This window comes from Arctopsyche grandis, chromosome 1, assembly GCF_051622035.1.
Source record: "Arctopsyche grandis isolate Sample6627 chromosome 1, ASM5162203v2, whole genome shotgun sequence".
Lineage (NCBI taxonomy): Eukaryota > Metazoa > Arthropoda > Insecta > Trichoptera > Hydropsychidae > Arctopsyche > Arctopsyche grandis.
The window spans coordinates 6703129-6727610 of record NC_135355.1 but is presented as its reverse complement, the minus strand read 5'-3'; the positions used below and the strand labels follow the sequence as shown (position 1 = coordinate 6727610).

Sequence of the window (24482 nt, the reverse complement as noted above, 5' to 3'; positions counted from 1 at the left end):
TCATACAGCCTTGTTTAATGTGTTCGCGCAGAATACGGGAGGAAAAGCCTGTACATACTCACTTAATTGCTCGCGCAAATTAAGTGAGTATGTACGACGGGGGGAGAGACTCTTTTTTATCTTTCGACTTAAGATCTTTCGATTTTCGATCTTTGCCTTCCGATATTTGCGTTTTCGGGCGTTTAACGTTCGATTATAGTACTAGATTATCAACATTGAAAAAAATATATATTAAAAGGTTTTTATTGTGAGTCTGAATAAGGCGTTATATGTAGTTATGCGTGACGTGATTGATATTTTATTAGAAGGTATTATAAGTCTACTGATGGTGACCAGATGTAGAGATGTTATGCGTCTGATAAAATTATCTATTTAGACAAGTTGTCCAGAAGGTTATATACCCTATTAAGTAAAAGCCATTGGAAAGTGACTAGAGAAGGAAGAAAAAATAAAAATCGGCAGTCAATTGGCGCACGAGGAAGCGATATGCGCTGTCAATTGGACAATCCCGATTGAAGGTTGAAAAACAAACATGTGTATATCAAGCCGTTACAACATTTGTTCATAATGGAAGGTATTTGCATACGATGGTGATTCGATCTCAGATAAGGTCGGGTTAGATTGAGCGATTCTGGTGTTCCATCTGTGCACATACATACATACATATGTACATTGTAGGTTTGGCAATTCGATTTCCGACGTGATTCGATTCATGAAAATCGGCCGGAAAAGAAAAGAAAATAGAGAAAAATGAAACGACCAGGTGCTGCTAAAATGAGAGGCAACTACAAAGCAACAAACGACAATGAATGTACTACATTAAAAATAAAATAACAAAAGTAAAACAAGTAAATATACATACATGGATGCCAATCAATATACAATACTTTTTATGAAATCGTTGCTGTCGTGCCTGAATGTGATATTTTCCACCTCAGTGAGCGTAGTTATCAGAAATTATTATAACCTATTTGTCTGGTAGCCTGCGCTCATCATTATGTTTATAACATTTTCTGCGCTCATCATTTTGACGTTGGTCAGCAAGTTGATGTAGCCTATTGTAAAGCCTTTGATCAAGTCAATAATGACGCTCTTTTGATCAGGTTAGCTGAAGTGGGTTTTTCAACGCGTCTTCTTAAACTCTTTGCTTCTTATCTTAGTGATAGGAAGCAATTTGTTAGATATGGTCTTTATGAATCTCCTTCATTTTTTACTCGATCTGGTGTTACTCAGGGGTCCACTTTAGGCCCATTACTATTTACAATTCTTATTAATAACCTCCCTAGAGTTTTATGTAATGCATCATGTCTCTTGTTTGCTGACGACGTTAAATTATTTTTTGCTGTCAAGGATGAGAGGCAAGCCTCTCTCCTTCAAGCTGATATTAACGCTGTCTTGGAGTTCAGTTCTAGTTTAGGCCTTGAACTTAATTTAAAAAAATGTGCAATTATGAGCTATGGACGTGCACATTCGCTCTATTGTCACGGATATTCCATTAGATCCGTCTTGTTGAAGCGTGTGGAATCTATTGTCGATTTGGGTATCACTTTTGATCCTCAGCTCACCTTTCACAACCATATCAAGAAAGTCGCTGACGTTTCCTTTCGTCGACTTGGATTTGTTTTGAGATATGCAAGATTATTCTCCAATCCTTTGTCTTCTCGCTTGCTTTTCAATTCGCTTGTGAGAAGTAAGCTAGAGTATAATGCGATTGTGTGGAATCCGCATGAAGCAAATTACTCTCTGATGATTGAGAAAGTGCAAAAAGCATTTCTTCGTTTCCTATATAGGAAAGAATATGGGTATTACCCATATCTCTACCCCACTCCTTTCCTTTTGGGCATGCTTGGGTATAATTCCCTTGAACTTCGGAGAAACTTCTCATTAATTCGTTTCGTTCTCCTGCTATTACGTGGTAATACGTCATGCCCGTTGTTGCTGGAGCAGTTGGGACTTTATGTCCCTAATCACTATGTGCGTGGTAGACATCATCATTTGCTGGCTGTACCTCCTGCCCGCACAGTCCTTTTTCGAATGGCTCCTATTCCAAGAGCTATTCGACTTCTTAATGAAATCGTTGTTGCCGAGACTGAATGTGATATTTTCCACCTTAGTGAGCGTAAATTGTCGGAAATTACTCTAACCCATTTATCTGGTAGTCTGCGCTCATCATTGTTTTCATGATTGATTGTGATTTATGAGTGAAATTTTGATTAACTCTCTTCCATTTGGGCCTTACAGGGATGTTTTGTATTTGTAGTTGTTTCTTACATATTTATTGAAACTGGCTGTAGGTGCAAGGCATTCCTTATGCTATATTTTATTTGATATTTTTACTTTATCTGTTATTATTAAATGCTATTTTTTATGTTTATGTATGGATGTATTTATGTTTATGTTTAATTGTTATTTTTTTTTTGTGTTATATTTTTTGACCATTGTGGCGCTTTAGGAATTCCTGTTATGCCACAATGGTCTGTTTAGAATAAATAAATAAAATAAATAAATAAATAATTGACTAGCTGAACCCGGCATGCATTGCAATGCCACAATAACGCATGCAATTCCCGTTCCCGTTCTGATTTGTCGGAAAAACGCAGGCAGCGAACACGTTGGTCGCTCGTTGGTCGCAATGACACTCATTCCCGTTTTATTAATGTGCGCGCGCAGAATACGGGAGGAAAAGCCTGTTCCTCTTGTTCCTGTTGTATCCTGCTCGCGCAAATTAAGTGAGTGTGTACCGTTTACCATTAACCCTTTTTTTTGATTTTTCGATTTTCGATCTTTGCTTTCCGATATTTGCGTTTTCGGGCGTTTCACATTCGGGCTCGTCACGGAGACCGCTATCTAATATATAATTTTGAATGACACTTTGTATATATGTATATGTATATGTATGTAAGGATTGTTCGGATTCGAAAGCAAATCAGTTTCGATTCTAATCAACTCGCCCCGAGGGGGCGTCACCGGGGGCGAAGGCTCCGGGGGCTAAGGGGCTGGTAGCGAAGGCTCCCGGGGGCCGCCGGATTCTTGTATAATATATATTATATCTAATATATTCGTAAACAAAACAGGGAACTTCGTAAACATTTTTTTTTTTTATTCAAATAAATTTTATAAAAATAATTTTTTTTTTGATTTTTCGACTTACGATCTTTCGATTTTCGATCTTTGCCTTCCGATATTTGCGTTTTCCGGAATTTCAAATTCCGGCCCGTGAGGTAGACCCGTATGTACATATGTTGAGGCAAATGAACCAAGAAATACAATAAATAGACAAAAATTTTGTTCAATACGGAATTAATTAGAAATGGAAAAGCTTTCGTCCGAAAATGGGCAGTGGAAGGCCAACGATGCTGATGATATCTCGCACGAAAAAACTTAACTATGTACATATTCTTCTATATTGCGTTCATAGTACATATGTACATACATAGATTGGGTCGCAACCGTATTTTCTGGTAATTGAGACGTAGGCAACGCCAGGTAGTATTACATGGCATAATCCATTATCTGTACACACTTCCTTGTATGAATATAATGAGGAAGGTGCGTCTAGACGACCTCGACGATCATTTTGGATCAATTCCGATTCCCCGTGCAGTCAATGTCGCCCCCGGTAAACAATGGGCAATACCAGACGAATAAATTGACCGCATCTAGTCTAGTCTGGAGGAGATCTTACGTTATCTATTATTCACAATGGCCATGATGGAATAAGCTAGTCTAGTCGCGGCGCCTCGGACTGACCGATCCCCCTTCGCTCTCGATTGGCGACCCCTGGAATACCTCGGGTCATCCTCGAACCAACGGCGCCGACGACGACGATGATGCATCGCGTCTTCCACATGCTAATGGCTCAATTTGCTTCTGGTCGTGTCGCATGATTTTGCATACTTATTGAAATATCATCGCGAACAATGAGACGATTGAATCGATTTGAAACTATGGTAGCCGATGCAGTAAAAGCGGCGTAACAGTCGCGGATGTGATTTGAATAGAGGTGACATCACATCCATGGTTATTTTATTATTAAACATGCACATACGTATTATACTATATCGCATTATATTATAATTCAAAGCGTTACACCTAAAAAGTGAGTGTTTTAGTATGGGAAAGCCATTGGAAAGAGAGAGAGAGAGAGCCTTATTCGGTGTTTGAATACGAACGCGTATGTGTGATTGATTGATAGACATATCAACGCCACGTGGGCCAAAAATTAATAACAAAAAATATCACCTTACGTATTTGACCGTTGGACTGCCCTGTTTCTGGTAGATGCATAAAATATTTCATTATGAATAATAAAAATATTTAATGTTGTATACTACGGTAGTAGTAATAGTAGTAGTAGTAGTAGTAGTATGAAATTAGGATGGAGTGCATTTGGGTGGATGAATGCTGTTCTTAAATCAGAAAGGGTGCTAATTAAATGAACTTTAATTTTAACCATTTGCACATATGCACGAAAAAAAAATTTAACTTTAATTAAATTTATTCGACATTAAATAATTTACATATTCCAACATTCAACAAATATATTGCACATGAAAAAAATATTATCACTGGAATTTGTTTATTTCCACTTTAAAATTATTAAATCACACGTTATTTTTTTACTGGCATCGTTATATTTCCAATAAAGTATGGTTGTGTCCATAATCTGCTTTTTTGTCTGTCAAACAGAACGTTACTTTGTTTATTAGTGACCCGGTAAGTGAATTTATAGAGTGTAGAGATTTAAATAAATAACAATGGACGAGTCAGGCAGCTGGACAAAGTAGTGCTCGAATGGTACCCGGTGTAATAGGCCATAAGGGAGATGGGTAGATGAAATTTTTTTAAATATGTGTGGTGTGAGATAGATTAGAGGTGCTCAAAACAGAAATAAATTGCCAGCAGTTAAGTTCAGTGGTTGCGTTAATGCTAACCACCGAGAGGTTTCCCGGTTTCAAGCCCTGAGTTAACCTCGATTAAAAAGAATTTACTCTGAGTATTTCTAGAACGTTGATGGTTAGATTTGGATGTGACTCCAAGTCAATCGTTTCCTCCCAGAGTTTGCCAATTTATCAGATTTCATTCTTGAAACGGTTCCTCATCAAATTGACAACACCATCCTACCAAATATTTGTCACTACTATTTAAATATGATTTCAAATATAATACCATATGTGTCGCTCAGGGGCAACCAATAAATGGCATCATGGGAAAATATTAATTAAAAAAAAAATGGAAACGTATTGGAGAGGCCTCCATTCAGCAGGGGATGGTAAATGGATATAAAATATGTTTATTGTAACTCATTTTTTATATCTAATCTACCTTGGAAGTTGACTATAGTTTTCCTTATACTCTTTATAATCTAAAAGTGGAAGTAAAACTGTAATCAACATACATGGAAGATACAACAACAAAAATAAATCACAAAGATCATATCATACTTATGTAAGTACACCGATTACAATAACGCGAACGAAACGTTGAGGGATGGAGGGGTCACATTTTATTTTTTTGTCCCTCGGCGCGTTAATGTCTAGGGTCGGACCATTGCATTCTGAAGGTGATGATGATGACCCACTTTTGCTAACAACAATGAAAGCCAAAAAATATTTAACTGCAGTCATCGTTCATCCTGTTCAAACCGTGAATTTTCCTTAACGGTAAACGGTAACAATGCGATTTCGGAGATTTATTTTATTTTTTTCATTTTTATATTCCACACATAGTCGTAAAACTCTTCCAGTTCGAAACTTCTGCAAAAAAATGATGCAGATCACACACAAACACACAGGGTAATGATTTAAGGCGACCTTTCGCACCAGCCGCAAATAAATACTCGATAAATAAATACAACTTTAACGCCGAAGGCCAGCATCGCTTCATCTCTCTTTCTAACCCTTTCGCGCCCATCTGGATTGTGAATTTCATGCACAAGTTCATACCGTCGACATTGTTATGTGTGAAGACTTGGTAAAATTTACATATTTAGAATCAACCGGCGTTTCTTGGGCGAATAAAGCTTGAAAAAATACCTTAAAAGTGCTCCAGCCCCCTTCCAAAACCCGTCTACGATCATGAGATAGTATAGAAAATTCGAAAACTTATTAAAATCCATTCACCACATTATTAAAATTGATTGATTTTATCTGGATTTTTAAAAACGATATACATTCATACATACATACGGAATGTACATTAATTAGGCCGGAGTGAAAAAATGAGAATTTTAGATTTTCATCAATGGACCTAGTGGAAATCTTTCGTCATAACAAGGGAACGTTAAATAAAAAAAATCATTAAATTTAAACAATGTTCTGTGCCTCCAAACAAAAAATAAACGCATAGCATTCAATTATTGAAGTTTATTTGAGTCGATTATGACAATTTAAACAATGTTCTGTGCCTCCAACCAATCAAAAAAAATTTCAAAAAAACATTTGAAAATATGTAGTTTCGCCTTTCTTTTAAAACTATTTAAAAAAACGTTTAACTTTATTATTATTAAAATTGAAGCTTATTAGAGTCAATTATGATAAGCTTTTACTGATAAACGAGAATTCAAAATCACCGTTTCGCTCGAAAGTCCCCATACAAAGAGCGTGACGCTCACAATGGGTGTTGGTATGGGGAAAGCGCTATTTTCAGAAAATCGTATTTTTTTCATGTTCCTGTATTTATTATGAAAATAAAAATCGTTGAGAGCTGAGAGAGAGTACATATATACCATGAATTTGAATAAAAAAAAAACAACCCCCAAAAAGATAGGAGGCCAAAGGACCTATGTATTTGGAAGCAAAATTTCATGTTTTACGTTAAAACAGGTCACGCTGTAATAAAATCAGACGAATTTGAAAATGTTTACCATATTTTCTGATGATGATAAGTTCATTGCTATTTCAAAATCGCAACTTTTCGTTAGACGACATGACATAATGCTATTTTTAAAATGAAATGAATTATTCATATATGTACATACATAATTTCACATTGACGTAAATTAATTCATATGCATCAAACTACATATTCACAATTCTGTCATTGTTTCTATTCAAAATATATCATATACACATGTATGTATGTATGTAAGTACGACATACAATGTATCACACGACGCATTCGTTATAGACATCAAGCTCACAATTGACACGAATCAGTCACGATTTATCATCAACAATTTGATTGTCACAATACAATGACAAATTGCACGAGTAAAGAAATCGCCCGAAGGAAAACCCGTTTGCGGTTAAATTTTAACTGTGCGGTTCGAATGAGATATTTCACACTGATTGATTCCATTTTAGCGCACTAATTGAAACGGGAGATTTATTCGACGGCTAACGCAGTTTAATTTTATCGGTTTTATATAGAGAGGTGAGTTTATTTTATGACTTTGTCAATTGTTGTGGCGCGCACTAGAACGATCCTATCTCACTGTCCTTCCTCTAAGACCCAAGTAAATAAGTACGCACATTCTCTACAGTCGACAGAACCAGGACAATGAAAATAAAATTATTTTCACGATCATAAAGCCGAGACACTGATTTATGAGTTCGACTACCCCTCGTCTCGGCGTACGCGTATTATTAATTAATAGTCTCATTGTGCCTTATAAGCTTTGCCAACAATCATTACCTCTGACCATTAAGCGAATCGTAGACCCTCCGGGTAATTAAAATGCGCTGAATCAGTTCTGGCAGTAAATTGCACAATTAAAAATTAAACGAAATTGGACGCATGCTTTTATCGTGCAGTTTTAAGATGACACACTTCTATGCATTTTCCGAGATTTCCATTATATGTGTATATTGCAGTCGAATTGTATTTTTAGTTGTAATATATTCCAACTGGCGTTTTAGGTCATTCATATTAGGATACAATTCAACTAGTAAATTATATCTCTACAAGCGCAAATACACTTACAACAATGTGCGCCAGTTGTAATATAATAGTTGAGTTTTGACAGCTCTGATGCTATTACGAATGTTTTAGAATTCAATAATGCATTAATGTTTGCTAGATATTACGAATAATGGTATGAATGCCGTATCTCGATAGCTCTAAGAATGTGATCAAAACAAAAATGTGACTTTCCAACTCAAATTACTAGTTGAGTGACGTTTTCACGAAAACCTCTCCATCTTAACTGGTACTAACTTATAGTTGAACTGTATTTTCAGTTGTACTAAATTTTGACCAGTTGGAATGTAATTCGCCATATGAATCAACTTACGTGGGTATATATGTAAACTTAGACGGAATATATTCCAGCTATTCAAAATATATTACAACCAAAAATATACTTCAACAATAGCTGCAGTTGGTTCCACGCTAAATCTAATATATACCTACTAGTCAAAATATATTACAACTGGAATATACACTTCAACTACATAGGTAGGTATATACATACATAAGTAGGTATAAAATAACTTCATTTTTGGTTGAATCAAATTATCACATATTGACTCGTCCAAATACAAATATTTTACATATATAAAATATGTAAAATATCGCAGCTGTACAGATTTCGAAAGGTCTGATCTTTTGATGGGCCACCAATTTATTAATAAATATTAAAATATGGTGTACTAATGGTTTTACCCGGTTTCGCTCGAAATTTCTAATATAAACCGCTTAAACATGGTTAATTTAATAGTAAACATTCATTTGTTTTTTTATTAAACTTATTTTAATCGAAAAAAAGTAATATTCAACAATATCGATATCGTCGTCATAGAAACTTTGATTTGTTTCCCACCCAAACCTTACAAAATTACAAAGGCTCTTTCGAAATTATATATTAGACAAAAAAAACAACAGACCTTTCCAAGATAATTATTATATTTAAAATTTAAAACATACATATGTATATTACAATCACGGTTACCACCTCTCCAGTTTTGACCCGGAGTCTCTGGGATTCACTAAAAATCTCCGGGCTCCGATTTATAAGAAAAATCAACGGCTCAAATAATAATGTGCCAATTTTTTCTACTAACTTATTGAATAAATAAATATACCATAAAAATTATGGATACGTCATTTAAATTAAAACTATAAATAGCCACTACAATTGTCCTATAATTAACCTCCTAATGTTCAACAAACACACTCATCCGAGAGGTCATACTCTCAGACTACAAAATGATATTTTTTTACAACAAAAATATAGATATGTATTCACTTTTTTTATTGTAATAATCTACTAAATGAATAAATTAGTACCTTCTGGTACTAATTTATTCATTTAGTCTTGTAATCTTGATAATTTCTCGAAAAATAATCTTGATAATTTCTCGAAACCCAATGGGTTTTTGTAGTTCTTTTTTCGCTTAATTCTTATTGTATTTCCTTTTTTTCCTTCATTATTATTTTATTGTATTTAATTCATTTTATTTTGATTCTTTTTTTTATCTGATTTACTTTTATTTTTGCTGCTATTATTGTCAAACTCCTTGATCCGTCGGCAATGCAACCGTCTCCCAAGAACTTTTGATAAATAAATAAAATCTCTGAACTGTCTTATAGTGATGGCAACCGTGATTAAAATACATAGTAGAGACATCTAGTGTTGCCCCATAAAACTAAAATATTTATAGCAAATAGACAAACCACATTTTTCCAACTTTTCTTTTGAAAAATACTTATCAAAACTTATCGTCAATATTTAAAAAAAAAAGCCGTCATATGTTTCATAAAAATGAAAATTAATTATATTCAAACTGGTATCGTTGTTGATGAAAAAAAAATCCATTTTACAATAAAAATTAAATCGCCAAAATTGAATCGGAACTAATATGTATGAATGTAAATACTATGTAAATTATAAAATTAAAAAATTTTAACAATCGAATCATTTTAATTTAACTTGAACAAGTTGTGCATTCCTTCGCACAGATTGCGAGACGGGAAGAGAGGGAGAGAGCGATAGAGAGCAGAAGCGCAGCCTCCTCATCCGATCGATATGTTTATGTGGGGCGAGGGGCGGCCGGTTTTCCTCCCGCACTTTTCCTAGCACGCCCCTGTGTGCTCCACGAGTACACCCATCCGATAAAAAAAACCGGAGCAGTACAGACGAGGTTTTTCCCACGAACAATACGCGTAAACACCATCGAAAGTAAGGTAAGCACTTCGTCTTTTGGAAACATCCCGGATAAAAAATATGTAATTTTCTTCCGTAAAAATTTGATTCAATTAGTAAATTAGACTGCATATTTATTGCGCATACATGCACTTACATATGCATACATAAGAGCCAATAAGACTCACTAATGAAATTACCAAATAGTTCACTATTCTTCGAATTGAATTCTGTACAGCTGAAAAATTCTCTAATGTAATACCTTTAACCCCCGATGAATGAATAACATCTGATATATAAAATATACATATTCGACTTATTTAATGTTATAAATATGAAACGATAACGTAATTTGCAACTGTGTGCTTTTATCGAATATAATATAAGGCATAAAAAATCCTTCATCGTTTCAAATTTAATTAAAACTATAATTTGTTTAATATCTGCGTTTGTTGCAAAAAAATTTCTATACAAACAAAACTTGGGGAGAGGAGAATGCTCTCAGTTTCAAAATATTTCAAAATTGCAAAATCGAGATGAAGACATGCTTGCTTATTGTCAACACTTAAAGGATCTTCATTCGACCTCAGCCAAAAATTTAAAGACATTCTTTCACTTGGTTATCCCAGTGGGATAACCAAGTGAGATTCAACACTCATCCAATTGGATGCTAGACCCTTTTTCAAGTAGACCCACAAACTCAGATGAATCCGTACTAATACAGGAGCAATTTATTGAATTATCCATAAATGAGAAGCTGAAACCAATTTTCGAACAAGGATACCACAATTTCTGGTTACAAAAATAGATACCAATTTTATATCCAACATTATAGGTCACTGTACAGAAGCTGTTGATTGCTTTCCCGCTTTCCTATTTAGTAGAACGTGGATATAGTGCAGCTATGAACCTCATTACGAAAAAAAGAAACAGACTGGAAATTAAAGACATACAAATGTTACTAACAAACATAAATAATCTCATATTAACCCATTAGGTTCACCCATCTCTTTGAAAAAATAATAATGTGTTTTTGTATTTAAAAACAAAAGTTATAAATTTAATAAATACCACTTTATATAATATATCAGAAAGATTTATTTATATTTTATTTTTTAAATCACCATTTACATTCAAGACATCAGAATTAAATTTATAATTTTTATATTATGCAGTCATGTAGATTTATTTTACTTGGGGGTTCATGGTCAGGTTTTTGCATTAAGAAGAGGTCCATGAGCATTATAAGTTTTCGAACTGCTGATATAAATTGTAATGTCAGTAAATAATTTTGGAAATTTTAACATAATTTTACCACACATATACATATGTATGTTAAAAAAAAGAAATGATAAATTTCCAAAGATAAATTATGAAAAATATATGAAAAAGCAGAAATGTAACATTAAATTTGGTTGAATTATTTAACGTACATAAATATAGTCAAAACTGGCTTCCAACCTGATTAAATTAGTTGAAATGAATGCTTGTCAATAATGTTTTATTCAATATGCATATGTACATATTCATCATACGGTAGGAACTAATTTTTATAATGGCCAATTAATTTCCGACATAAAAATCCAATTAGTAAACAACACCCGATACTATAATGTAACGTAATAAAATATTTACTAACTAATTATTAAGAATATTTTATACATACTCTTTTTATTGCAGACACCCCCTGAGGTAACCATGTGGCCACTTATATTGATTAAATTGGCAATTTGGAGATTGGTGACCGCGTCCAATCCGAATTTTTACAATATAGGAGGCGTCTTATCTAGCAACGAATCTCAATACTACTTCAAAGAAATAATCGCGGTAAAACAATAACACAGTAACATTGGCATCAGATAGTATATTTATAAGACTGGCAAAAAATCCATTTGTATTTTTATTTCCAGCGTTTGAATTTCGAACAGAACTACGTACACAGAGGAGTTACTTATTACGACTATGCCATACTAATGGATCCGAACCCTATCAGGACTGCTCTCAATGTATGCAAAGACCTCATAGCCAATAGGGTATGACACTTTGAAGCCTTCTCACCATTTAACATCGAAATTATAATCAATTATGCGATGAAGTCTTCTTCGTCTCAGTTATGTAGAACTGCTATTATGTTCTATATTTTATGCTTTTGCCTTCGACTTGTTTTTCATCCATATATTCCACTTTGGATATGTTTTCTTGTACAAATATATGATTCACAAATTTGAATTTTAGGTATATTCAGTTGTGGTATCCCACCCCCTCACAGGAGAACTATCCCCAGCTGCTGTATCATATACAAGTGGCTTTTATCACATTCCAGTGATTGGAATATCGTCGAGAGACTCTGCATTTTCAGATAAGAACATTCACGTCTCTTTTCTGAGAACCGTTCCTCCTTATTCCCATCAGGCTGACGTGTGGGTTGAGTTGCTTCGTCATCTCAACTACATGAAGATAATCTTCATCCATAGCTCGGACACAGATGGACGAGCTATATTGGGAAGGTGACCAAAATAAAACACGAAACTCCTAATTAATACATATTACAATTGAAAAGAGCCCAATTAAATTCAGAGATATTTACAGATTTCAAACTTCTTCGCAAAGCTTAGAGGATGACGTCGAAATTAAAGTCATGGTGGAGTCTGTCATGGAGTTCGAACCAGGTTTGGACAGTTTTACAGAGCAATTGCAAGATTTAAAGAGTGCCCAAGCTAGAGTTTACCTCATGTATGCAAGGTATGTTTATTTTCCTCTCAATTATTCTTCTTCTTTTCAATTTTTTGTCAGATAATTTTTATAAAATAACAAATTTTCAATAAAAGATTATACTTTTGAAGAAAGTTAGACATACATATGTATATTCGAACACTAACTGTCGTACGACAAGTAAAACGCATAGTATCTAAGTGAAAAAATATTATATTTAAAGCAAAACAGACGCTGAAGTAATATTCCGAGATGCAGCAGCACTAAATATGACCGAAGTTGGGTTCGTATGGCTGGTTACGGAACAAGCTCTGGCTGCCAACAACGCGCCAGCTGGACTTTTGGGTCTCAGATTAGTCAACGCAACCAGCGAAAAATCTCACATCCAAGACAGCATGTAAGTAAAACATCATTTCAAACCAGAACCGAACGAACGAAGCAGTCAAAACTATTAAATCGCTTGCAGATACGTTCTAGCATCAGCTATAAGGGAGATGAACCAGACTCAAGAGATCCACGAAGCGCCAAAAGATTGTGATAATTCAGGTTCTATCTGGGAAACGGGAAAGACACTCTTCGAATACATCAAAAAGCAGGAAATTCTGGACGGTGCCACTGGAAAAGTAGCATTTGATGATAATGGTGATCGCATATTTGCTGAATACGAGGTGGTTAACGTTCGATTGCCAAATGATCAACCGGCAGTTGGAAGATACTTCTACACAAACGTACTCCTATACTGAGTTTACATATATTTTCTACCTTCAATTTCAAACGATACCTAGTTTTGTTATGTTTTGATTTTTAGGATCAGAAGCGCATGCGTTTAAAGTTGGACGAATCTCAAATACTATGGATGGGTAATAGTAAAGTCAAGCCTGAAGGTTTCATGATACCCACTCACTTGAAAGTTTTGACGATTGAAGAAAAGCCTTTCGTGTATGCTCGTAAAATTAATTTAAATGAAGGAGAGCAATGCACACAACATGAAATACCTTGTCCTCATTTCAATACCAGTAATGATGAAACAGGTTGGAGAAGAGCCCTCAATCCAAATCTTCAGTGGTTCTGAAATTCATACCTTAACGTCTTCTTGCTATGCAATTCCAGATATGTATTGCTGTAAAGGTTATTGTATGGATCTTCTGAAGGAGTTGTCCAAGACTATTAACTTCACGTATCATGTCGCACTCTCTCCAGATGGCCAGTTCGGAAATTATATTATGAAAAATGCTTCAGCAATGGGAGCTAAAAAGGAATGGACAGGACTCATTGGTATGTGCAAATTCTAAATAACGCCAAAAATATTGTACATGAACTCAAATGAGACTACAAATATGTACACAAACCATTCGACAAAGCTGACATGTGTATAGTTTTTCTTTCAAATTAAACTAGTTAACAAAACATTTTTATGTATAGCATTAGCAATTGTTTTTTTTTCGTTTGGAAAATTGTATTCAGTTGTTTTTTTTTTTCAATTTTATGCGAATTTGTTCAACACATTTTTTTTATTTTCTTATTAACTAATGCTTACCTATAAAATCATTTACTTTCTACTTTTTTTGTAATAAATGGAATCGAACTGTGGGGTCAGATCAAAATTTAGCGACTCCAACTCCAAATCTGGCTTACTTTTATGATTCGACTCCGATTCCGACACCAACTTGAACAATATTAGTTAGATGGACTTTTCTTGCAAACGTATAAAATTATTATTAGTAAAAATAATACCAATTTTCAAATAATAAAATATTTAAGTAATTAAAACAATTAAAAATTGACACATAGCCCAATTTATTAAATTATTGATAATGAAATAGGTATAAACAAAAAGAAAATAAAACTCATAATATATGTGTAAGAATTTTATATACAAACATATCAATTTTATAAAAAAAAATGAAAAAAAAAAAAATATAACACGTTGAAGCATCGATTTTGGCTATAAAAAATACCAAAATATGTGCAATTCAACCATTTTATTAATAATGTAATTTAAATTTATGGTTTTTATAAATATATTATTAAATTTCAATTTATTAGTCGATTTACTTCAATAAAATTAGACACTCTAGTTGACGCATACCGTAATACTATTAATTAAAAAAAAGGAGTCTGGGTTGGTTAATTTGTCACGGCTATGACTCGAGCTTGATATGCTCCGACTCTACAGCTCTGCTAAATACATATGTACATATGTCTATTAATGGATTTTAATTGAATGCACTCACAATCATATTTCTTCAAAATATAATATACATCATAGAAATTCAATTTTAGGAGAATTAGTAAATGAAAGAGCTGATATGATAGTCGCTCCACTTACAATCAACCCGGAAAGAGCTGAGTTCATAGAGTTCAGCAAACCTTTTAAATATCAAGGCATCACAATTTTGGAGAAAAAGGTATATTTTAAATAACCACATTCCTGTATGAAATTATTTATTATTATAAAGTTTAATTACAGCCATCTCGCTCGTCAACCCTCGTATCTTTCTTACAACCGTTTTCGAACACATTGTGGATCCTGGTCATGGTTTCAGTGCATGTAGTCGCTCTAGTACTCTATCTTTTAGACAGATTTTCTCCTTTTGGAAGATTCAAGGTAGCCAACACAGATGGAACAGAAGAAGATGCATTGAATTTATCCAGTGCTATCTGGTTCGCCTGGGGAGTACTACTCAACAGCGGCATAGGAGAAGGTTAAAAAAGCAATTACATATTACATACTGCATTTAAAGCAGAAATTAAAGTACATATGTTTAACAGGCACACCAAGAAGCTTCTCGGCTAGAGTGTTAGGTATGGTATGGGCTGGCTTTGCTATGATTATAGTAGCTTCTTACACTGCCAACCTTGCTGCTTTCCTTGTGTTGGAACGACCCAAAACAAAACTAACTGGAATAAATGACGCTCGAGTATGTCTCAAAAATATATTTATAAAATATAAATCTCCACATGCTTATAAGTTGTTTTTCAGCTGAGAAATACAATGGAAAATTTGACGTGTGCAACAGTGAGGGGTTCAGCTGTTGATATGTACTTTCGCCGACAAGTTGAATTATCCAATATGTATCGAACAATGGAAGCAAACAATTACGCAACAGCAGAAGATGCCATTCGAGATGTAAAAATAGGGTAAATAAAATTTTGACCAAAGGAACGAGTTCAACATTTGAAGCTTCCAATTTAACGGTTAATTTATCATAAGGAAATTGATGGCGTTCATTTGGGACTCTTCTCGGTTGGAGTTTGAAGCAGCCCAAGATTGTGAACTGGTAACTGCTGGGGAATTATTCGGAAGATCAGGCTATGGAGTCGGACTACAACGTGGATCACCGTGGGCCGATGCTGTAACATTGGCTATTTTGGATTTCCACGAAAGTGAGTGCTAGAAGTAATTCTATTTGTAAATAAAAAGAAACAAATATATCTATGTTTGTGACATTTTATAGGTGGTTTCATGGAGTCTTTAGACAATCAATGGATTCTGCAAGGTAATGTACAACAGTGCGAGCAGTTTGAAAAGACTCCAAATACACTAGGTTTGAAAAATATGGCAGGCGTGTTCATATTAGTGGCTGCTGGCATAGTTGGAGGAGTGCTACTGATCGTCATAGAGATGGCTTACAAAAAGCACCAAATTAAAAAGCAAAAACGTTTAGAGCTTGCTAGACATGCAGCCGATAAATGGCGCGGACAAGTCGAGGTGCATGTTCAGCCGATTCTTGGATTTTATTCTCGTGATGTTGTACTGAATTCTTTACAAATTTACAGAAACGCAAAACACTGCGAGCTTCATTGGCCGGTGGAGGTACCGTGGCCACTCGGCGGGCTGCTAATGGTCTCGGTGAACCGCGCACAGTCAGCGGTAGTCTGGCTCTCGAAGGTGCTAGAGTACGTCGCAATCTACCACCAGCACCTCTTCGACGTCCTCCTGCATATACAGCAGACGTCTCACATCTCATTGTCTAAAAATAAATATAAATCATATGCAATATAGCCAAATACATGTGTCAAAATTTAAAGTAGTACATATATTTAACTGAGTGCAATATGCTTATGCCTGGTTGAAGATAAAATCTTCAGACGACGATACGTTCCATTTTCAACTGAATGTGTTTTGTATATTTTTATTGAAATGTGTTTTTGTTCTTCTGTTGTCATTATGTGTGTAGTTTATAGACAGCGGTTGATACTTTGATGGGATAGGAATAATTTTAAACCATATTACTGTTATAGAGCATAGTTTATGTGAACGAATTGTATGTAGGCTTTGAAAATATGTCTGTTGTATTGTAAAATTAATGATACAATTTGTTCTGTCGATCGATAGGGGAATATAAAATGTATAACAAATAATAAAAATTAAATGTTACGTGAGGTATAGGAATATGCAGTAATTGTGTGAAATTAAAATGCGAAATATTCATATATATACATATATTTATATATATATATATATATATATACATACATATAAATATGTAGACATTACATATTTTATTAAATGATTTTTATAATTTGAAATTACATGAGTAATATTTTCGATGGCACTCACAATTAACACACTCTTTTTAAATATAATATATGTAACCTAACCTGATTCCATCGGACTAAAAATAAAAATACATCATCGTCATCGTATGTGCATAGTAATCATTTATCATACGTATATATGTATGTACGTACGTATGTTTTAATATGTGGACTTTATTTTTTGAAATCTATCAGACCAATTTAAAATTAGTACATTTTAAAAATGTTCTAACATTTGATTCAAGGCACTTTGTATCCTCCCTGTGTTGTAGACATGTAATATTATACGTACATGCGAATATGCCGACAGTATACTGAAATCATTTCATCATATTATGCATGTTATTATGTAGTTTGTTTTAACAAATACAAAAAAAATAAACATTCACAAATACAAATGGAATAAAATATTGATATCAGAATTAAAACATAAAAAGAGCATGTAACAAACATAATGCACAAGCATTCACAAATCAATAACGAAAGTGTAATAAAAACCTATTATATAATGTTGTAATTTATTGTGTCGTTAATAAACCAGAAAATCATTCATGTTCCTAATACAAATCTTTCAATGATAAATTTAAGGCATGGCAGCAGTTAACTCAAAATTAAACTATTGAGACCTTTTTATGGCAAACTTTTAAATATGCAAGAAAGCTTCACCACATATTACGCAAAATGCTTTCTTTCAAAAGCTGATCTCTTACAAACGTGTGATAAAATGATGACTTCTGAAAAAATATGAAAAGTTTGGCGTAAAAAATACAGATAAGAACTCCTGTCTCCAAAATACAGATCCTTTAAGACATAATTTATTATCTGGAGAGTTTGAGCAAAATAAAATCAGCGCGAAATGTACCGAGTTCTAAATCTTCACAACAAAACAATACATATTTCAAAAACAGGTAATTGTATGAATAATAATAAACAATAGAAGTGTTTTAAATTTGTTTTTGACCCATCTGATTTCACAATAACAAATTAAGAATTTGTAAAAATAAATTAATCATTATTAAAAAGCATCTTTTAAACCGTGAATCGCTAATATGACAAAGCTGGTCTACACAACAGTTAATCAACTATTACATTTGTGCCTTAAATACAGTACTTTGAATACAGTTTTTTTTTTTATCACAGCCAAATCATTATACACCACCAGATAAAGATTAAAGTAGAATATAAAAGCATCGTAATAACTTTCAATCAGACCTTTCGAATAATAAAATTTGATGGCATTTGTGTTAAGTCTAATTAGTAAATGCTTTAATTACATACAATATCAAAATATTTTTTAAGTAAATATACATATATTTTAGACACATTCATTAAGTCAATTGAAGCCTATGCGACGTTAACATTTTCAATAAATCATTGCAGCTTAAAACACTCAATAAGATAACATATATTCAAACAATAAAAAAATACATCCTAATTTCATTAAGCTAACTCCCTCAAGTTAATCGATTCAGTTCACAAAATATTTATTTTGAACATACATACATACATACACACATAATTTTATCATACAACAAATTTATATGAGGGAAATGAATCATTTAACTCTTTGCTCCCTCTCCCTGCACCTATAGACGGATTACAATTAGCAAAATCTCCATTGTAGACTCTTCTACCGAATACTATGTATTTCACTTAAAGCACTATTACGAATTTATTCATTCAAGTTCAAGGGGAAACACAGTTTTCCTTATTCCATAATGGATCATGTACACTTTTATATATGTACAATATGTACAAAAAATAAATATCTAGATAAAGTGACTGAAGATGTAGACGGTATGAACAATGCTGTTTGCAAGATTAAAATAAAAAGTCCTGGGAGGAACAAAGCGAATATAATCCTTCAACACAATCATTTTCTTCTGGTTTGCTCATCAAACTATTTCGTTCACATGAACCACTAATAATTTAAAAATAATTTTTCATCAAACATTTGTAAGAATAGTTGATAAATTATACATGTTTCAAATTAAATACAATGACTTGAAGAGAAACTTGACTGAAATTTAAGAATTGATAATTAGGATTTCAATAATATCAATATATCTGAAAATATTTATAGAAAAGTAATAATCCAATTAAGACCTTTTCAATTCCAAGAGGGTGAAACCCAAGTTTCCTTTTTCTTTGGAAAAATACATTCTTTTTAAATATATTTTTGTGACCACCCCAACCTGATGGGCGCAAACATCTGAGATCTGTAAAAGTATTTCAATCGGTGAGGTAGGCAAGTCATAATTAAAAATACAGTGCTTACAAAAAATATGAGATCTTTATATAATTGTGGGTAAAACAATAAAACATATACATACATATATATAATATCATACATTCTAAATATTTCACAGACAGGGCATGCTGTCAGGAAGAGTCTTAAGCAGGCATGTCATGAAATTACACTTCCTTAAGATCATCACAAAGAACAGTCATTACTTAAAAAAGAAACTTGACCCTTTCAAACTTCATATGGACTGATTTAACACATCATATTATGTTAGTAACAATATGAACAAATATTTTTGTTGAGAAAAACAATAAGCACACGTTTAAAAATGTTCTTCCGATACCATTAAAAAAACGTAATAACCAGAACTTCAACCTCAAACTGAACAATTATACAATAACTGCTCTTATTTCCAAAATGGCCATCATTTAAAGCTCATTACCCGTTTTCCAACAAATCTATCCGTTATGACAATAACTTTGGCACTTTTTAATATATATAAAGAATTTGTGTAACTCAAAAACGGACATCGTTAATAAAAAAACAACATGTTTATTCAATTTCTTAAATGTGCAGAATACTCCAGATTTATATTATATTGTTTAACAATCACAAGTTCCTTTTAAATTTCAAAAATTTAATGACTGCAAACAATTTCCTATTACATAATTTCATTTGTAAATCACAAAAACTTGTTTTTGAAAAGTGCAAAATATTCAGACTTGTAGCAATTCCTAAAAACTATTTTTCTTTCTAAAGATTTCGTCATAATCTAACATTTCTCATAGTATAGTACTTTCAATGCCAAAATTGCAATTAGAATTAAATACAACCTTCCAAAATTTTCTCTTTATAAACAATAAAAGCACACTTCAAAAATCCAAAGCATAAACTGAGATCATATTTTTAAGAAAAAATAGACCATATGAGCATCAAAATTAGATAATATGTAAAAAAAAAAGTAAGACTTCACAAATGATATATGACTTGTGCCTAAAACAAGAAGATATAGAAAAATAAAGTTTATGAAAAAATAAATACATTATATGTATTTTATTTCAAAAATGTTAGAATACCGAAAACAGTATAAATATGCTACAATTTTGATTATTTTCTAAAATAACAATTATTGTGTTAAATTTTAGTTGCCTGCACCCAAGTATTATTTAAAAGAATGAAAAAAATACGAACCCTCGAAAATATTCAAAATCAAGCTCAATATTATAAGAAAAAAGAAAAGCAGAAGCTAAAATCAATTTGCAAATGAGATACAAAACATTATATTACAGTTTAAATAAAATAGTTGATGTTATAATTATAAATAACATTCATTGGCTTATGAGATCATTCTTACGAAAAAATAAATATAGATAAAAGTACTTTTATTTGATGAAAGAAACAGCAAGAAGAATATGTAAACATTTGAGCCATAATATGTTGCTGTATTGTCCATAGTAATTTGAAATAACGACAAAAGCACTCTTTTATATCAATTCAAATTTAAAAAAGTTTACATTAATCTTCCTAAAACGAAATTGACAAGTTCATTATATTGAGTTTTTAAACTATTATCTTATTAATTGACTTTTTTTGTAATACTTTGTGAAAAAAACTTTATCATTAATTGAATTAAAAATTAGGATGTTTATAATTCAAGTGTTCTTTGCATCTTTTTAAATCTAGATCAATCCTGAAACACAAATATTTATTTATTATAATAATATTGCACCATGAATAAAAAATAAATGACAATATATAATCTTGTAAAAAATCAAAACAAACAAGTCATATCACTAATAATTGTGTTTATAAATATTGAATGAACTATAAAAACTTTTTAAACACATGAATGTGTAATTTTGAGACAATTATTGTGCCAACTTGAATGTATCAAAACATATAAAAGTGCTATTAACTTTTTTAATTGACAAAAAATATATAAAATATTGCATTAGTTATTAAAAAAAATGAAGGAATGTACAATACAATGTATGTATGTATGTACACATAATTTTTTCTTCACATTATAAAATTCTATTAAACATCAATATAAATTTAATTTTAATTTTTTAACCATAATAACAATAAAATGAGATTTAGAATTCTATAAAATATATTTTCAATATTTATAACTACAGATAATATTGTATCTGAATACACACACGGTCTTTTATTTTTCTTTGAAAAATATAATAGAAACACTTCCGTGTGATCAATTATCTTATTGACATTAACAATACATATACACAATATAATCTCAAATTAAGCAAAATGGCTAAATTATCGTGATAGTTTTTTATAGGTGGGTCACAACATTTAGTTATCATTTTAATCAAAACAAAACAGAACGAGTAATTTGAATATTTCATATATTAAAATCACAGTGCTAATTAGAAGTGCTTACCACAAAATAGTTGTTTTTTTTTTCTTCTTGACAGTTAAAAATATATACAAAATTTAAATATATATTTTGACATTTCGCATGTGAAAAATTTATATATACTCTCATTTATGAACATATGTATATACAATATATATATGTACATATATATAATAAAATATCTGCGAAAACATATTTGAATATGTACATATACAAGTTTCAATGGTCCAAAAATTAATATCACTCGGGGAAGAAACAGTTCAGTAATGTTTTCTTTGTTAGTTTTTAAAATTCTAATGGCGTTTTGTACGAGACTTTTGCGAACCGTCTTCGTCACAAACATCAGGCGCAGACCATCGTCTCTTCCGCGAATCCTCCCTGATGCTCAAATTCTCCGGATGACTCTGCAGATCATCCGTGGGCCTCGAGGTAACGGCTGTTGTGGTCGCAGTGGTGACTATCGTCGCCGAAGCCGGCTGGTGAAAAGTGTACGTTTGAGGTGGTAAAGCTGCCGGCGGTGGCAAATGAGGTAATGGCGTCGGTGGAAGAGGAGTCTCACGACGGATGAGAGTAACGCACACGTCTCCAACTTGCAAACGATTTACTTGTAAGCCGTAAAACTGTAAGGTACGTTCCGGAGAGCATGAAGCCCATCCCCGTCCGTACACAAAGAAAGGATGTTCTACTGATGATTCCATATCCACCTGAAAATAATAAAAAGATTAATCAGCATTTCAAATATATTATATAAAGGCTATTTAAGACATTTTACAAATCACTGACAATATTATCTTACAATAATAAAAACTATTTTAATTATTCATAGAATTTTTATTTTCGTTTATAAAGGCAAAACATGCTTAAGAGGGCTGGACACCAGCGCCTTGTCCATACAAACGTATTACACTTCTCCCTTTCTCAATTATGGCACTAGAGAAATTATTTTTTAATATGCTATGGATATCCACCATTGGCATGCATCTGTGCTTTTATTTTTTTGATTAGTTATTTTTTATAGGAGCTAGGAGTCGCCAAACATCTATAAAATCGCCTTTTTTTTTACACCCACGAAAAGAGTCCAGCGTGCTTACTTAACGGTCGATTTTAAAAAATACACGCACAGTTGCATAGAAAATATCTTTCTCATACCGATGATGATTTTTTTTTTAAATTGGCCCAGTTTCGGAGGAGAAAATTGGAGAATACGAAACCTCGATTTTGTCGATTTAAAATACGTATTATCTGGTCGAAGCGCAACTGTCGCATTCACTCAATATATATATATATATATATATATATATATATATATATATATATATATATATATATATATATATATATATATATATATATATATATATATATATATATATATATATATATATATATATATATATATATATATATATATATATATATATATATATATATATATATATATATATATATATCGAAAAAAGGAACGGCAACAAAATTAAGGTTTCGGGTGTACAGCCCTCTTAAGAGCTTTATCCAAATGAATTTAATACACATTTATAACACTGAGCAACAAAAAATCACGTTTTTGAGTTACCAGAGCAGAGACTAACCAATCTTTACTAAGTTTGAACCACGGAATTCGAGATAGAAAACCAATCCTTATGAACGTGGTGAAATAAAAAAAACTATCCAAATAAACGCAAAATAGCATGGAGAAAAAATCCGTAAAAAAATATATATATTTTGACTTTTAAAATTAGCTAGACATAAATTATAAGTATTTTATAACAATAAAAAATCACAATCAATAGAAAAAACATTTGACTATTGATTCCAATACTCACTTTGAGCACAACAATACTAGATTTTGAGTTAAAGACCGCAAAAGCCAACAATCTTTAAAAACCGCGCATTTTTTTAAACGCTCATATCACGCAAACGATCAATAACCAACAAAAATCATTATCATATTCGAATTCAGTGGGTCAAACTTAGTAAAGATTGGTTAGTCTCCGCTCTGGTAATTTTTTTTTTGTTGCTCAGTGTAATGAATGCGTTGCCAAAAAAAGTCTACCCATTTTATTTTAAAACATTCTACAATCTACCCAATAAGCAACATATGTAATTCAGTGCTGGCACCCCGCAGGTTTCCGAGGGTTTCCAGAAACAGAAACATTGTTAAAAATTAGAAAAATAGAAATTTCCGGAAGCCTGTTGTTCCAATTATAAAATTTCCGTAATTTTTTTTAAATGCATTAAAGCTTCGAAAAAATCTATAAATGAGATTAGTTAAATTCACAATTGATAACGTAACAGGTAGTAAATGAAATATGCACTAATGGACTCGGAATTCCCAGGAAAAAAAATCATTTCGTAATGTTTCTTGACAAAGAGAAGCTTTTTTCGTTTGAAAAAAATAGTAGATGTAGATTTACACCAAATAATTAATTTAATGGTATATTTTAATTTGAGTATTTACAGAAACATAGTTTATTTTAAATACATAGTTCCGAAGCTTAAAAAATACAAGCTCCTTGGAA

General features: G+C 32.3%; 2 protein-coding genes across 2 annotated transcripts in view; one reads left to right on the top strand and one right to left on the bottom strand.

The window, feature by feature from the left end:
* Nucleotides 1–1925: 1925 nt before the first annotated feature.
* Nmdar1 (glutamate ionotropic receptor NMDA type subunit 1) lies at nucleotides 1926–16774 on the top strand. The gene is made up of 16 exons (XM_077435058.1): nucleotides 1926–1946; nucleotides 11735–11911; nucleotides 11995–12117; nucleotides 12320–12591; nucleotides 12674–12826; nucleotides 13020–13193; nucleotides 13263–13524; nucleotides 13605–13827; nucleotides 13907–14071; nucleotides 15080–15204; nucleotides 15267–15501; nucleotides 15569–15717; nucleotides 15780–15937; nucleotides 16011–16183; nucleotides 16255–16508; nucleotides 16577–16774. Exons 1-16 carry the CDS (start codon nucleotides 1926–1928, stop codon nucleotides 16772–16774), a joined length of 2862 nt encoding a protein of 953 aa, XP_077291184.1.
* Nucleotides 16775–22016: 5242 nt separating this feature from the next.
* LOC143914981 (uncharacterized) overlaps nucleotides 22017–24482 on the bottom strand; it is a 51756-nt gene continuing 49290 nt past the window's right edge. Inside the window, exon 3 of the mRNA XM_077435440.1 lies at nucleotides 22017–22667. Coding sequence (XP_077291566.1) covers nucleotides 22257–22667 — 411 coding nt within the window. The 3' untranslated portion in view covers nucleotides 22017–22256. The remainder of the gene's footprint in view (nucleotides 22668–24482) is intronic.